A 16,742-nucleotide genomic window follows, 5' to 3' on the forward strand; every position below is an offset into this window, starting at 1 on the left:
AAAGACCAATAGAATCAGTGATAACTCTGCTGCAGTGAAAGAACCGGCGTACGGCTTTGGTACTTTTTACAGTCTGGAACATCCTACAGCCGGCTCTCTGCGGCCCTCATCACCGGCGCCCAGTCATTCGAGGAGATCGTGATCGCTGGTCCTCGCTGTAAGTCTGATTACATGGGATCATGCACATGACACTGTCTGTGAAGATGCATGAGGTGTAGATATGATGCTACAGTACATGCACAGTGTTGGAAAATAAGCTATAGGGCTTTACATTCCTATAAGATAGAGATTTTATATTAAAATTGTTATTTTTTATGCACACACATAAATGGAATTTGTTTAATAAACCCTAAAAAGGAAAGAAAGAACAGTTTTGAGGAACATTCATGAAATACGTTTAGCTTTTCTGGAGTCTGGTGAGCTCAGAGGTGAAACGTTCTGCTGTTAGGAGCTGGGTGGGGCGACACACACACACACACGCACGCACGCACACAAACTCCTGCTGTCAGAGATGTTCTCTTCCTAAGGTCTCTGTGATAAAATGGTATTTCATTTATAATTCTGACCTGGCAACACCGACCTTATAGATTATATTTCTACAATCTGAAGATCTGCATTTCAACCGTTTTTTTTACAACATTCATCTAAGGTCAAACTTTTCCGTTGTCTCCTCCACTCCAGTACGAGGAATATGTTATCCATGCCGGAGCATAACCAGTAGATGGCACTCCTTCCCCAGACATGCAGAGAGCTGAACACACACACACACACACACACACACACACACACACACACACACACACACACACACACACACACACACACACACACACACTCGAGATGCGCGGATAGGCTATTATTTCATCCGCATCACAAAACTCATCTCCCATCCATCCGAACCAACGTTTTTTGACCAATTTTCAAAACCGAACCCGCCCGCCATCCGCCGGTTGTTTTTAGGTCTATGCATTTATTTTCTGCAAAAAGAAAGAAAGCCCGAATATAATAAGTCCTTCACATCATAGGCGAATTAACTCTACGCATTAATTAACTGTCATGTCAGGGTAACATCCAGGACGAGCCTGTTCTGAAGACGTTAATGTTGACTGCATGGGAAGAGAGCGCGTCTTTCTTCAGACAGACAGTGCAATTCATGTTATACCAGCAGGCCAAACAATCATACAAGACATATACTATGGAGCCTCGATATTAAAGAAACGCCTACTCTATTCATTCCGAAATTCGCTTAAAGTCCACAACAGTGCAACGTAGATGTTCACATTTGTAAATGTCCATAACAACCCCAAAACTGGCCTTCTTGTCTTGTCTGCACTGGTGTCATCCTGATTCACCACTTCATAAACGTTATTCCAGGCAGCACTTTTCCAACCTGCTTTTCCTTGGTTTTTAGTTCTCCCTTTTTGAGTTTGTCATGTACCACCTTCTCTGATAATAAACAAAGCAGTATGCATAGACGGCACTAAGCCAAACTTCCTGATGAAAATTAGACTATTTCAAAGTGTGCTCGTTTTTTTTGGGATGTAGGTAACAATATTTAACCATGTATATATTTTTTCATTTGATTGGTTCAACCGCCGCCCGAATTTAATCAAAATATTATTTTTCGTCACGTCCTCCGCCCGATCTGCGCAACTCTAACACACACACACACACACACACACACACACACACACACACACACACACACACACACACACACACACACACACACACACACACACACACACTACATGTTGTGTGTTTTGTTTAAAAGAAGTGAAAGAGTGTGTAAAGGGTTTGAGGGTATTTTAGAAAATATGACAGGAGTTTCGTTTGTCTTCTTGAGTTTCATTGGCATCAGGTGCCATTTCTTTCCTCCAATAATGTTATTGTGGTGTCAATAATTAGAAGTGACTAGAAATGTTTTTATGCAACATCAGATCCACACACAGATCCGTGTGATGAGGAAGAGTAAAGGAGAAAGCTTGAAATAACTGAGAGCTGCACATTTGTTGGTTATCTTTTTAGGTGCCATGTCCAATATATCACTTCTCAGGTTTGTTGTTTTACCCCAATGTCACAAATGTGTCTGAAAGGCTTTATGGGGTGCAGAGCATACGATAGCTCTGATAGACAGAGTAGAATAGAATAAAGCTCAGAGAGAGTAAAAGAGGAGGGAGGAGACAGGAAATAAGTGCCATGTTCACATAACAACATCACAAGATTACAGATGTCACTACCTGATTTTCATGCCTGCCTGATTCACAACGTACTGCAACTCAACTAGGACATTTGACACAGCGGCGTTCTGCAAAGCAGAAAAAAAAACTCAAAAGACCAAACAACATGAATCTCAACGAGAGAGAGGAGTTATTGTTATTACAACGTAACTGCACGATTATTTAAGAACTCCTTTAAGTTAAAAACACTCTTAGATTAAGTGAGAAATGGATTTAACTTGTTTCACAGCTGAAATAATTCATATCGAATACTTAAAGGTTTCCTATGCTATATTTGAACAATATACTGTATACTTCACATGATGTATAACACCATGAAAAAGTACAAGTGAAGTACACATCAGCTGAAAATAAACAATTGCATTTGTAATTTATTGATTTTATAACAATACTGTGTTCTCAGGTGGCTCTGCTAAAGATGAGGTCCCATTCAGCTCGCCGACTGTATATGGGGGACGATAGGTTAGGACGTGTCACGTGGGCGGGACGTTGCCAGGAGTTCAATGTAAAGCCAGCCCACATTTCTGATATGACGTCATAACCGAGGCAAATCTGGATCAGCTCGTTTGTACCCCCGTTTTTAGAGATGTGTGTAAGGAGGAAAAGAAAGAGGGTTGTATTTACTGACACTTTGTGAGTCTCCTTACACACAGGGGACACAGTTATGTATAAAGGACATCAAAAAGTGCATTTGGCATAATAGGGGACTGTGAATGTCTTTCATTTTATTTCAAATTAAAAACAATTACATTAAATATTTTCCATAAAAAAGTTCTAACTCTGTTATTAAATCAGAATTTTTCTTATTTGACAATTATTGCTAAATTCTTCATCTTGTCAGATTTGCAGATGTATCAGATTACATTTATGACTTGCGCAATGCAAATTGGGCGTTCGTCTTGACGTCCTATTTGAGTTGCCGTACGCAGCTGTGAAATATGGTGGACCATGTAAATCGGGTAGTGACAACTGTCGGACAGAATGGAAATTCATGATGGCAGTTTCAATTACAGCTGCTACATAAATCATAAACATAAACACAGCGTGAAGAAAGTGGAATCAAAGGTGCGTTCGGACTGTTTAATCTCGTTCACCAGCTTTCTTCTTTCTTCATTTTCCACCAGACTCTTCGTGCATTCATGAAATACAGTCATAGACCAAATCTCTTTGCAGTGAATAAAAATTAACTCTTCAGTTTCTTTTGGAAAACTCAAAAGAAACTGATTGACTTATCAGTAAATGCAAATTATTTTTCTCCTGCACTATTCCCCTTTATTTTATTACATATCTTACAAATATAAAGATAGAAGTCTTTATATTTAAATAGGTTTCCAAACCTCCTATACTATTACCATTTCTGATTTGATTTTGTTATATTCATGATATAATAGCAATCTTTTGTAAGTGTTTGTAACATTCTTTACTCTGTAGCAGGATAATGGGTTCTTATTGTGTTACCTGTTACTCTTCTTCTTTGTGACTTTCCAGCTGAACACAGGCTGTAACAATGTCTGCGTCTGTTGTGAATGGTGACTGCTCATCACTAAAGCTCTTTAAAGCCTGCTGTAGCTGCAGGTGTGTGTGGCTGTGGACCCCTGCCCAGGTTTTGGTTGATCACAAACACTTTCCACATGTGAAGCAGACATAGAGGTGTACGAACACTGTTACAGCACTGCTTCAGAAACCTCCTCATCAGTCGCTGTAACCCTTCCTCCTCTTCAGACTGCAGCAAACATTAAGCTGCATGGCAAACCTGTTCACTGGAATCTGAGTGGAACTACACAGACTCAGCTCATTTCTAAAACTACCATCTTTGATCGAAGTTTGTGTCGTGTGGCTGTCATCATATGCTTGGATAATATTGTTGTTTATTCAATATTTATAAACTTAACACAAAAAGTAAGGAAATGTGTGTTTGATAGATTATTTCTTCAATGTAACAATGCTTCTTGGCAATAAATCTTCTATCGTTGGAAAGCCTGTTTATTTCCCTTTCAAATGGTGCCCTGTTTGTGAGGAACATGCATTTGTGGGAGGAGCAGCAGAGCTGAGTATGTGGGTTGCGCCCATGAAAAATGTGACAAATCTCCTCTTCCAAACAGCTTGTTCTGCTGTTGACTCTTTTGGTGTTGTTTGGTGGATTGGATGATTGAAGTCTGATGAAACCAGACATATTGGCAACTATTTATTTTTAAAACAATGTATTCATTCAACAAGCAGCCTGAGTAACGTGTGGAAGAACCATACACAGCCACAACCTCCTCTGCTGGTCTGCAGCCTGATCACTGCTGTGGGACGCCACCCCATTCTTCAACCAGTATTTGTCCCAAGTCAGCCAAGCGTGGTTGTGTTGGTCACTCTGGCACGGACAACAGTGCCCCAGCTGATCCCACAAGTGTTCAATGTGGTGGAGGTCAGGACTGCAGGCCATAATCTATTGGTGCAGTAATGTTCTCTGTGTCGTCTACATACTGACCCTATGATCCAAAATTGTTGCCAATATGTCTGGTTTCATCAGACTTCAATCATCAATCCACCAAACAACACCAAAAGAGTCAACAGCAGAAAAAGCTGTTTGGCAGAGGAGATTTGTCACATTTTTCATGGGCACAACCCACATACTCAGCTCTGCTGCTCCTCCCACAAATGCATGTTCCTCACAAACAGGGCACCATTTGAAAGGTAAGAAAACAGGCTTTCCAAAGGTATACGATTTATTGGCAAGAAGCATTGAATACAGCAAAAATTAAGCTACCAAACACAAATTTCTTACTTTTTGTGTTAAGTTAATTTCAAGCTGCTTTTACCACCCTTTCCCCACAGCCCCAGATGTTCCTGCACTGTGATGGCTCAGAGGTTTGAAACAGAATCTACTTCACTTCATCAGGCTGCAGCTTGAACTCATAAAACATGTTGATGAGGTTGATAAAGAAATCCTGTTGTTACAAGCTGAATTATGGGAAATGTAGGACCACCGAAGTGAAAAGTGAACCATTGCCAATCCGTTACCTCCAAACACCAAAACTGAACATAACTGGTCGGTAACATTTTCGTACCCGTTATAAAAGAAGAGCGTTTTATGTTCAGCCAGACCATCGTTTTCACAACAGGCACGCTAAAGCAGCAGGTTCACGTCTCACTGTAATGCATTAGAATACCAATAAGAAGTGCTTGCTGCTGGAGATGATGATGGTGATGATGGTGATGATGGTGATGATGATGATGATGATGGTGATGATGGTGATCATGGTGATGATGATGATGATGATGATGATGATGAAGATCTCCTTGGGGTTCTATTAAAACACAGTTAGGATGTTTTGTAGCAAATTATCTTTCTGTTCCCCTGAAATAAAATGAAAAACACTGAAGATGTTGTAGTTGTGTATCATGATGTTTCAAACTGGGCACCAGGAGGTTTATATTGTTTCGCGTTGAGTGACAAATATAGGTTACATGTCAGAACCCCCTGCCCCTTGTTTTACCAGTCTAGGAAGAAAAACTCTAAAGAAAAAGAAATGGGTTTTATTTCTAAGACAGCACTCTGAGTACCTTGGACCCATAAGTTCCAATATAATGACACAAACTATCTACCTGTATACAACGCTTTAATAGATTTAATTTTACAATGTGTCAGGCTTGCAATATATACACACACACACACACACACACACACACACACACACACACACACACCACACACACACACACACACACACACACACACACACACACACAGTTGTGGTGGAAAAAGAGGCTTGGTTTGGCATGGTTGGAAATGTTAGCGCCTCCCTGAGCTACTTTCCACAGCGAGGATATATCCAGCTCCATCTCTGCTGTCTGTCTCTGTCCACCACAACCAGTCAGCCATTTCTCTCTCACTTATCGAACATATTAAAAGGAGCTCACGCTGCTACTGAGTATGCACCAGATGGAAGACAAATGTTTTTACTACCTGTAGGCCTAGACAGCAGCCACAGTAAGCCCATATGCCGGCTTGGGGAGTAACAGATTACATGTAACGGAATTATATAATCAGGCTGTATTCCCTTACAGTTCCTTAAAAAAATATGTAATCAGATTAATCTTGCATTTAAAAAAAAAATGGGATTAGTTGCAGTATTATAATGTATTAACAAAGATCAATATAACACAGTACAACAAGTAAGGAAATATGTGTTTGGTAGCTTATGCTTCTTGGCAATAAATCTTATTAAATCTTATTCCGCTGCGTTTAGTTCCCTTTAAATGGTGCCACATCTGGGAGGAACATGCATTTGTTGGAGGAGCAGCAAAGCTGGGTATGTGGGTTTTGCTGGTGAAAAAATTGCCAAATGTTCTCTGCCAATGCCAAACAGCTGTTTTTGCTGTTTGTACTGACTCTTGTTTTTAGCTTCTGGTTCCCCCGGGTGCTGACGATCAGGCGCCTGATTCATACTGCCAACGGCGCTCTACCCAGATGCACAAATGCATGGTCCTCACAAATGTCGCACGATTTCCAGCGTTATTAGATTTATTGCCTAGAAGCATTGATACATCAATGTCACAACTCCGGAAGGTTGGAGATCTGCTCCTCTCCGTGGACGGCTGCTCCATCGCTCCATCCCCTGAAGTCCACAACCTGGGGGTCATCCTGGACACAATCCTCTCCTTCCAGGCTCACATCAAATCGGTCACTAAATCTGCTTTCTATCATCTTAAAAACATCTCCCGACTCCGGCCTTCATTCTGCGACTCTGTAGCAGAAACACTCATACATGCCTTCATCACGTCCCGATTGGACTAATGCAATGGGGTCCTCTCCGGGGTTCCCAGCAAAACCCTGGAGAGACTCCAGTATGTCCGCAACTCTGCCGCCAGAGTTCTCACCTGCACCAAATCATGGCAGCACATCACCCTCACCCTCATCCACCTTCACTGGCTCCCGATCAAGTCCCGAATCACTTTCAAAACCCTCCTCCTCACCTACAAGTCTCTCCATGGTCTCGCTCCACATTATCTATCAGACCTCCTCAATCCCTACACCCCCTACACGGAGTCTGCGGTCCTCGTAAACAGGCTTCTCTCTATTCCCTGCACTCGCCTCCGAACCGTTGGTGATGGCGTTTAGTATTGCGGCCCCCACTCTCTGGAACGCTCTTCCTGCAGAGATCCGCAATGCTGCCACCCTGGACATCTTCAAATCTGCATTAAAAACTCACCTCTTCACCATAGCCTTTGACCACTAACTCATCTTAGTCCCCTGTTCTTCTACCACAACTGCCATTTTTGTTTTGTATTTTGTTTTACTCTATTTTTCTATTCTCTTATTTGCCTATATAAATTCAAGAAGTTACATACCAAACACAAATTTCCTTAATGTTGGTGCTATGTACTGTCAGAATGTTCTTTTTTTTAATTCAGTAGGTGGACCACTAACTGGACAGGGGCAGGGGCCGGCGGGACCTCCGACTGGAAAGGGACAGGAGTCGGCGAGGCCCCCGACTGGGAAGGGACATGGGTCGACGAGGCCCCCGACCGGGAAGGGACAGGAGTCGGCGAGGTCCCCAACTGGACAGGGACATGGGTCGGCGGGACCCCCAAAGGAACAGGACCAGATGTTGGCAAGAGCCCCAACGGAACAGGCAATGGCAGGACCCCGAACGGAACAGAAGCAAAAGTTGGCGGGATCCCCATCGGAACAGGTGATGGCAGGGCCCCCACCGGAGCAGGACCTGGTGTCGGCTAGATCCCCGGCAGAACAGGTTTCGGCAGGACCCTCAACAGGACAGGACCAGAAGTCGGCGGGAACCGCGACGAGACAGGAGAGGATGGAGTCGGCCAGGCCGAAAACAGGGCAGGTGGGGCTGGAGTCGGCAGGAGAGGCGAGGCTGGGCTTGGAATCATGGCGGCCAGGGCTTGGCCTGAAAACATGGCGGCTAGGGCCGGAGCTGCAGCCGGGAACGCGGCTGCTAAGGCCTAAGTTTGAGCCGGAAGCATGGCTGCAGGAGGCTTGACTGTAGGAGAATGGGCTGGTAGCGTGGCCTTGCGCCTCTTATGAGCCTGTTGAATGTTCCGCGGGCCAGGCGGGATCCTAAGAAGGGGTTTGTGGCTGGAGGATGGCCCTTTGGGCTGCTCGAAAACAGTCTTAGCCATTTTTATTAAATGAAAGCTGTTAACAAAACACAAAGGCAAGGTACAAAAAAACAGAAAAAAGTAGCAAATAAAAACGATGACAAACCAAGGGACGCAGGAGGACATGGGAGGGAAGACTAGGACATGCCACAGGGAACAGACTCTAGGGAAAGACGATGACGAACGAACAAGGAGTAAAAGAGAAGACAAAACTAAATACACAGAAGGGTAATCAGAATCCAGAAAGTATGGAGAGAATGACTAATATCAGCAGAGCAGGAGAGGCTTTTACTACGTACATAAAACAGAAGCAATTTCACGAAACATAGAAACAAACCTCTTCACTTACATCAAAGTGAAATGTTCCCTTATCTCACACACACACACACACACGGTGAGATGGAGCCTAATATAACAGCTCTCCATGTATTTATAGGCCTGCACTATCCAAAATAGCGTCTGTGTGTATTGGAAGTGAACCTGGCTGACTGGTGGGGAATATTTAGCCCTTGTTCCACAGACAGTTACTGTTCATATCATTCCATGACATCATAATAGAGGCATTTGGGGTGGGCAAACAACAGGTGCTCACACTCCCTACAGGTGCAAGGCAGTGTGTTTGATGCTGCTGGAAAAACTTGTATCATCTTTTTATTATACGGTACAATGTCACCACACTGAATACAGCATAGACTGTGAGTGATAACGTATTGATAATTGACTGATCATTTTCCCTGTCAGTTAAAGGTCCCCTCTCATGCAAAATGCACTTTATGATGTCTTTTATACATAAATATGTATGTGTAAGAAGACTCACGAAGTATTTCACAAAAATACAACCCTCTCCTTACCCACATCTCTAAAAACGGGGGTTCAAACGAGCTGATCCAGATTTGCTGTCCTTATGACATAATAAGGAAAATGTGGGCTAGCTTTACATTGAACTCGCCCACTTGACACATCCCAACCTATCATCCCCCATATACAGTCCTGAGCTGAATCCACTCTGTTCTGGAAGTAATATGGTCTGTGTTTACATTAGCAAGCATCGCTAACACTCAGAGCTAACACTGTTCTGGAGAAACTATGTGTTATATAAAGGTTCTGTCCTTGTGGTAAACCCGCGAAGGAGAAACGTTTGAGCTCCAGACTGTTTCAGTTTAATCCCGGCAGCGTTTAGCTGAGTTTCTTCTGGTAGAAAACTCTGTTCAGAGAGATCATAATGCTATAAAGGGGCGTGGCCAGCAGCAGCTCAAAGGGGCGTGGTCAGCAGCAGCTTCAAAGGGGCGTGGCCAGCAGCAGCTCCAAAGGGGCGTGGCCAGCAGCAGCTTGGCTCAGCTCAAAGGGGCGTGGTCAGCAGCTGCTTCAAAGGGGCGTGGTCAGCAGCAGCTCCAAAGGGGCGTGGTCAGCAGCTCCAAAGGGGCGTGGCCAGCAGCAGCTAGTTCATTTAAAGCTACAGTCACAGAATCAGCACTTCAGGAACAGGGCTGAAATAGAGGGGGATGAGGCATGCTACAATGGGGGATCTGTTTGGGATTTTAAGCAAAACACTTCAGAGACATGTTTTGTACAGAGTTGGCCCGATAGTATATTGTCAAAGATAGCATAATAGGAGACCTTTAAAGTGCGTTATGTTGCCTGTGAGTTACATTGAAGTGCATAGAAACTAGGGTTAGTTTGTAAATAGGACCAACGGTTATAACTTCCTCAGAGTTGCTGTGTTGAAATGCTGGATAGGAGATTTTTGTGGTTCTCCGTTTTACCAGAACAGGTATAGTTTGCATACTTTTAAGAAGTGTTTATAATTTGAGTCACTCACTTTAGAATGAGTTCAAACAAAAAGCATGTATTTGCAAAAACAGAACAAGTTTATGAAACAGCATATACAACAATATAGATTTGATTCAATGATGTGCTGCCTCTCCCCCAGATACTGGGCACACTAGCTGAGGTAACAGGACATGTAAACCTTCCTACATCTGTTTGTTCCTTTAAGGTGCAGCCCATACTTCAAAGAACATTGAGATTGATGTTTAAGTTGTACTACCAGAACCTGAACGCAGCCAACAAGACTGCCTGGCCGGGGGTTTTGTCTACATCTTGGCCTAAATAACAAATGGCACTACGGCAGTCTAGAGTCTAGACTGTACCGGTGCACTCCCTCACTAACAGGAACATGGAGCCAGACAGATACTGGGACAGTGAGACTGTGCTGCTGTGTTTTCTCCTATATCTTTGTAATGACATCGGAGAAAGCTGACAATAAGCACCACAGGAAGCAAGATAAACAAACAAAGAGCCATCTTGTTTTAGTGACAACACATGTAGTAACACAGACATCCATGCAGAGGGCACACTGCTTTCACCGTCACAGCATGAGCCGTCACTGTGAGCTGATCCTGATCACGCACCACTCATTGTTAGTGCTAGTATTGTAGGGCTATATTAACATAATGGTAACCTTCACTTCGGACAAGGAAAAACTTCCAAAGAAACCCCCAGTTAACGGGGAGGATCATGTGTAAATTAAAAAGATTTACAACAAAGGTAGTCCAGATGTTGAAAACGCATGTGTCGATGACGATGAAGATGGATCCAGTTGGATGGTGTTCTAACATCCCTGTTACTAGGCAACGAGAGCAAACAACATCATATCTATTTCAAAATATGCTGACTCACTCTGTGCAACACTGTCAACCCTAAACATGATGTGTTACTTATGGAGACATACACACCTGCTGCAGGTGACTGAATACACAATGTAGTCCCAACATTTCTTCTGAACAGTGGTTGGTGTAAAAGAAGGCTGTCATCAACAAAGTGTGACCACACGACACCGCATGTTCCACTGGTCATACTGCCAGCAGGTCTGGAGACAGTTCCAAAGAGCCTGCTGAGATCCCAGGCTATCAGGACCGGGCACAGCCCGCCTCCTGGTGCTTGGCTAAGAGTGAGATCCTGGAGAAGGTCTTGAAGCAGCGTGCACACTGGTATTTCTTCACTTCAGAGTGGGTTTGGAGGTGCGCCCGCAGGTTAGACCGGTCAGCAAAAGCTCTGCTGCAGTGGAGGCAGGAGAACGGCTTCTCTCCTGCAGAATGCACACATAGATTCATGTCAGGGATGATGGCTGTTTCCTTTTCCTGGTCGGCCTTTAACCCAGCTGTTCCAGAAGTTAGGTTAGCCAATTGACAACATACAAGACAAGACATGTGACAAGAACGTATGTTTTCTCTCCGGCAACTTGAATGTGACTTCTGTGGCTCTCCCATACACACACACCGGAGTCTTCTCTCCCTCAGTCCATCAGCAGACTCACTTCCTCTAACTCAGTGCTGTTTTCTCAATTTGCTGATCATTTTCAGACTCTGTTGTGGTATTGGATTATTAAAGATGATATTGAATAACAACTTTTAATATTTCACCTATAGAAACATCCAAAAGGCAATGGTAAGTGAATGCGTTTAGAAGTAATGTGCCTTTTGTAAAAGGCCAGTGTCCCTGTCACGCTTCTTTTTTGCCAAAATCCACCCCCACCAGTCTGTCCTCTATTGTTGAGTGCATGTTTGTGGACCTACGACAGAGAGGGCTATAGAGCACATTTCACATATATCTAACATTGTGGTGTCTTTATCAGTAGTTTTTAGATGTACACGTAAATGCAATTCATTAAGTACTTGAGGTCCCTGACGTGGATCTCAGGTAAGGCTCTCCATACCCTCCTCTCCACCAGGGTCAGACGACGATTAATGGATGCCCGACTTTGGTGAACAGATAATAATGCGTTTAAAACAGAGAGAGAGAGAGAGAGAGAGAGAGAGAGAGAGAGAGAGAGAGAGAGAGAGAGAGAGAGAGAGAGAGAGAGCGTGCATGTGCGTAGGCAATCAAGAGAGCCCGGTTGTTACCTGGCTGAGCTTGTTTGTAGTTTTTCCCTCCTCCTGCTCTTTTCTCTTTTCCCTCTTTTCTTCACTCCAGGTAATCAGCAGCTGATCAGAACCTGCCTCCGCAACTGATTACTGACGGCTGATTAGATAACCTCACCCTCAGCTGGCCTATCAGCAGCCAGGGCCGGTCATAAAGGAGGCAATGGAGGAAGCATGTCCTCTCTCAGACCTGCTGCTGACTCGAGAGCCTCTTTGTGATCTTTGATAGATTTGTTGATTATTCTGTGACCTTGTTTGTTAGTATTGTTAAATGTTTGTGTGGTGGGAGGTGGGGATTTAGATAAGTTTGGGGTACCCTGTACATTTCATAACGTAGATAAAATCATAAATCATCGTAAAATCCTCCTCCCCCTCACTGAAAGAACATTTGTTTGCAGTATTGTTTTTGTAAGAATAAATATGTTTGACTCTCAACTGAGTGTGTTGCTGTGTGTTACTGTGTCCATTTTCCCCTAGACCTTATTGGAGGGAAAATTGAACTTACCGTAACTTTAATATGTGACTACAAATTACACGGCACACTCAACACTCTGAGGAGGGGGGGGGGGGACAGTTTCACAGACTGTATCTGAATGGGTGAACCCATGTCACATGCATGTCTGAGACTGATAAATATATAAAAGACAAACCTTTTAGTTGTGAATGTGTGTGTTTCACTGACCTGTGTGTGTTCGGATGTGTCCCTGGAGCAGCCACGGTCTGGAGAAGGCCTTGCCACAGAGTTTACACACACAGGGCAGAGTGTGTGTCCTGATGTGCATCTTGAGGGCTCCCAGACTGACATACTCCTTCTCACAGTACTTGCAGCTGAAGAACTTCTTGCTGCTCCACTCACACCGGAGCTGCTTGTGTTTGGCCAGGCCCGAGAAGCTCGAGTATTCTCTATGACAGTCCGAACACTCAAAGCTCTGTTGGCTACTGCTGCCGGGAGGGGGGGTTGGAAAGAACACCAGGAGAGGGAGGGGTGAGGTGGCGAGGCTCTGTCTCTTCCTGTGGTCTCCTGTGACACACTGCAGTCCCAGGTTCCCTTTGCTACAGGACTCAGCTGGTTGGTAGGCATCGGCAGGACTTCTGCTGTGAGTGTGTGTAGAGGGGCCCAAAGAGGAGAGAGGGCAGGTGTTTGGTGAGGATGGAGACACAGGAGGACAGGAGAGGGCTCTCTGCTGCAGCCAGAGGCGTGGGCCTGGACAATGGTGGGGGTCATTGTGCAGCAGATAGTCTTCATGGGTGCTGCAGGGGGGCTCTATGGAATACACACACACACACACACACACACACACACACACACACACACACACACACACACACACACACACACACACACACACACACACACACACACACACACACACACACACACACACACACACACACACACACCCACACACACACACACACACACACACACACACAGGCAAACAAACATGGCTTATTGTCAACCCTTTAACTCTAGCTACAAAATGTCTGAGTGATAATTACATATAGACTTACAGAATTAGTTATTTTAATGCTTATAAGTACGATGGCCGATGGCGGCAAACATCTCACAGGAACCCGAAACAGTTTCACTAGGATAAACACACTGCCCTTTCAAAAACTTTATATATATAAAACAACAATGTGCCAAAACACATGCAAAGGAAGAAATATCTTCACCAACTTGACAACAAGATGAAACTTTGAACACATGAGCAGCGTTTACTAAAAGCTGTGGAAACCAAACGCTGCAAATACAAAACACTGCAAGAAGCCAACACAACGGAAACCAGGGGACACTAAAAAGTGACACACACAGCTGGGACTGGAGCGCTTGGTGACATTCAGGATTATAAAGCTGGACAACTGTCTCTGTTGGCAGAGTCAGTGTGTTTTGTCAATATATTTCAACTTTATAAAGTTGAAATATACATTAGCTATCAAGTTTACAGCAGATCTTCGATAATATGGGAATTGATATTGTTAAAATAAACCAATAAAACTTACATCTTAGGTATTTTTCCAACAACAGTGACAGTTTGCCAGCTTTGAATCCCTGAACATAAACAAAGACCTGCATCTTGCAGCTTATTTTTATTTGCAGCGAGGGGAGAGTGGGGTAACATGAGGCAATGTTTACCTATGGTGTCCTCTAGGCAAGCAGAAAATAGAAGGAAGTCAAATGACAACAACAACCTTTTCTTCAGGATGTCTTCTGTCAATCAACATGATAATAATGCTTCTATCACAAAGGGCCACGCAAATATGACTGGATAAATTGATCTGAGTCAGGGGGCACATTAAGCCATCTGGGAGTAAACTGACCAATTGACTTTTCAAGAGTTGTTTGCTTCAGGAAAGTTGTTTCTGTAATTCAAAGCCAGTTCACAGATTTCTTTGGAGTAAGGCCATGGAACTGGTCAGCAGTTTTTTGATCTGGTCTGAAGCTCCTTCTCTCTCCTGAGTGAAGACCCTCTCTGCCTCTGCTGTTCCACTGTACTGTCTTCACTTCCTGTCCTTCTTCCTCTTTATGTCCCTACGCAGGGTGGACCTGTCAGTATCTCTGTCTTTAACCACTGCTCTGATGGGTTCTCCAGCCCCCCCATCAGTGTCTGCTTTCTCCATCTCCTCAGTCTTTCTCTGGGACATTCTTGGCATGATAGCCTTTCTACAAATTTAGAACATCAAAAACACATCAGTTGTGTAAAACTACACTGAGATACCATTTTATACTAAGGCAACCTAACTTCAGTGCTTCATGGGGGGGGGATAAGTTGAACCACTTTGCCCCAGTCACTTTGTTTTGAAGAGAGCTGTCTATCTTAGTCCTTCATGCTAATCTCTAGCTAAATGATTCACCTGGTTTTACACCTTGCTAACATGCAACATGTATGATACATATTTTATGACCTGGAAACTTTTTCTTTGACAGAACAGTAATATACCTGACATGTTGAAACTAGAAAAAAGCTAAACATGGGTTATTGTGCTTCCTGAATGTATGGTCACATGACAGCAAATGTGCACAGTTCCCTAGATACAGGGGGAGGGTAAACTTCCTGGTTCATCTTTCCCCACTCTCCCCTATTGTGTCTGCAGCCTTTCTTTGAGCAGTTTAACTTTTAAAATTAAACTCATATCAAAAAAGTTGGTGGTGTTTTCTAAATGTTGCATGTGTTGTTAGGTTGGTGAAGATGTTTCTTCATTTGTTTTTGCGCATTTGTGCTTTTGTAATTGCATCGTTTCTGAAGATACAGTGGGTGTCTCCTAATTGAAGTGTTTTGGGCAGTTGTAGCGCCAGCCACCGTACATATAGGTGTCAGAGATGAACAAAATATATTTTGGGTTGTCATTTCAAAGAGAGACAAAGTATCACAGAGTAGAAGCCAAATTGAAATAGTTAAAATCCAAATGAAAACAGACCCCAAGAACATAGGGCTTACAATATAAATTGTCAGTGTCTATATAAAATAAGTAATGTACAAAAAGTGAGTTGTTGCTTATTTATTCCTGACTATTTAATTTAAAGACAACACTTTATGTCTGAAAACAAGGTTTCAGAGGCTTTGTTATCATCCTAAATCACTCAAAAGGTCTGAAAACAGAGAGCAGTATGACAATACACACAACACACGCAATACAACATAAAATGTGACTCAGTCCTTGGACGTGCCAAGTACTTCAAGCCAAAAGTGAAACCAAGTTGACCAAGTGAGTTTACACTGCTGCATATTTCCCTTTAAACTACATTTGAGTTCACTTTTATTTTCTGCTCGGCATCCTTCGTCCCATTCTGCTGGCAATAAAGGAAGTTGGCTGAAGGACGGACTTATTAGGAGCCTGGAGGGGGCTACATGGGCTCTTGAGGTGGCTTAATGGGGCCCTTATGGTCTCTCAAGGACCTGGAGATTTTGCACCTGCTAAACACAAAACTGCATTTTGTGTGTAAGACAAAACAGTCATGTCCCGTATGCAGCCCTTGTTCAGCGTGTTGAAAAGAGTTACTGAAAAGTGTTGGTTTAAAATATTTAGTAGGATCATCAGGAGCCAAGACTTCACTGTAAAACCTCGGTCAAATCTACATAAAGTATTACAGGATGACACGTGATTATTCTTCTGGCACAACAAATGTTACAACTTTTACCTAAACTAATTTCAAATGCCTGCATTGAAGCAATACAATGAAAGAATGATACCATTACCCTCAGCGCTGGACTCCTGTCTTCCATAGTTGGCTCTCTTGCAGCTGTGCTGTTTCTTCACCAAGAAAGAGCGCGGCATGTTGGCTCCAGCGGCCGGGTAATGGGTACCGGGGCAGCGGGTCCCGGAGAGTGTCGGAGGCAGAGGGCGGGTATCTGGTACCGGGGCAGCGGGGCCCGGTGCTGGCTCACAGCGGCGCGTGTCTTCTCCCCTGCGGCCATGCGCTCTCTCCCGCTGGTCAGGTGTGAGCTAAGGGTCGCACGGGGGAACT

The 16,742-nt window shown here is 43.7% G+C and overlaps 1 protein-coding gene across 1 annotated transcript; it reads right to left on the reverse strand.

Annotated features, from left to right (window-relative positions):
• Positions 1-10,078: 10,078 nt before the first annotated feature.
• On the reverse strand, positions 10,079-16,658 carry LOC134859144 (zinc finger protein SNAI2-like). Its single transcript, XM_063875480.1, has 3 exons — positions 16,474-16,658; positions 12,957-13,748; positions 10,079-11,442 (listed from the first exon to the last, which is right to left on the reverse strand). Exons 1-3 carry the CDS (start codon positions 16,550-16,552, stop codon positions 11,264-11,266), a joined length of 1,050 nt encoding a protein of 349 aa, XP_063731550.1. The 5' UTR covers positions 16,553-16,658; the 3' UTR covers positions 10,079-11,263.
• Positions 16,659-16,742: the final 84 nt, after the last annotated feature.

Source organism: Eleginops maclovinus, chromosome 22 (assembly GCF_036324505.1).
Source record: "Eleginops maclovinus isolate JMC-PN-2008 ecotype Puerto Natales chromosome 22, JC_Emac_rtc_rv5, whole genome shotgun sequence".
Lineage (NCBI taxonomy): Eukaryota > Metazoa > Chordata > Actinopteri > Perciformes > Eleginopidae > Eleginops > Eleginops maclovinus.

What these genes read in the sequence shown, in the direction of transcription:
- LOC134859144 (XM_063875480.1), bottom strand. Translation starts at nt 16,552, where the DNA reads ATGCCGCGCTCTTTCTTGGTGAAGAAACAGCACAGCTGCAAGAGAGCC. An exon ending in ACAGGAGTCCAGCGCTGAGG is followed by an intron (nt 13,749 to 16,473) that starts GTAATGGTATCA and finishes GACATTTTGTAG; the next exon opens with CTAGAGTTAAAGGGTTGACA. An exon ending in ACACATCCGAACACACACAG is followed by an intron (nt 11,443 to 12,956) that starts GTCAGTGAAACA and finishes TGCATTCTGCAG; the next exon opens with GAGAGAAGCCGTTCTCCTGC.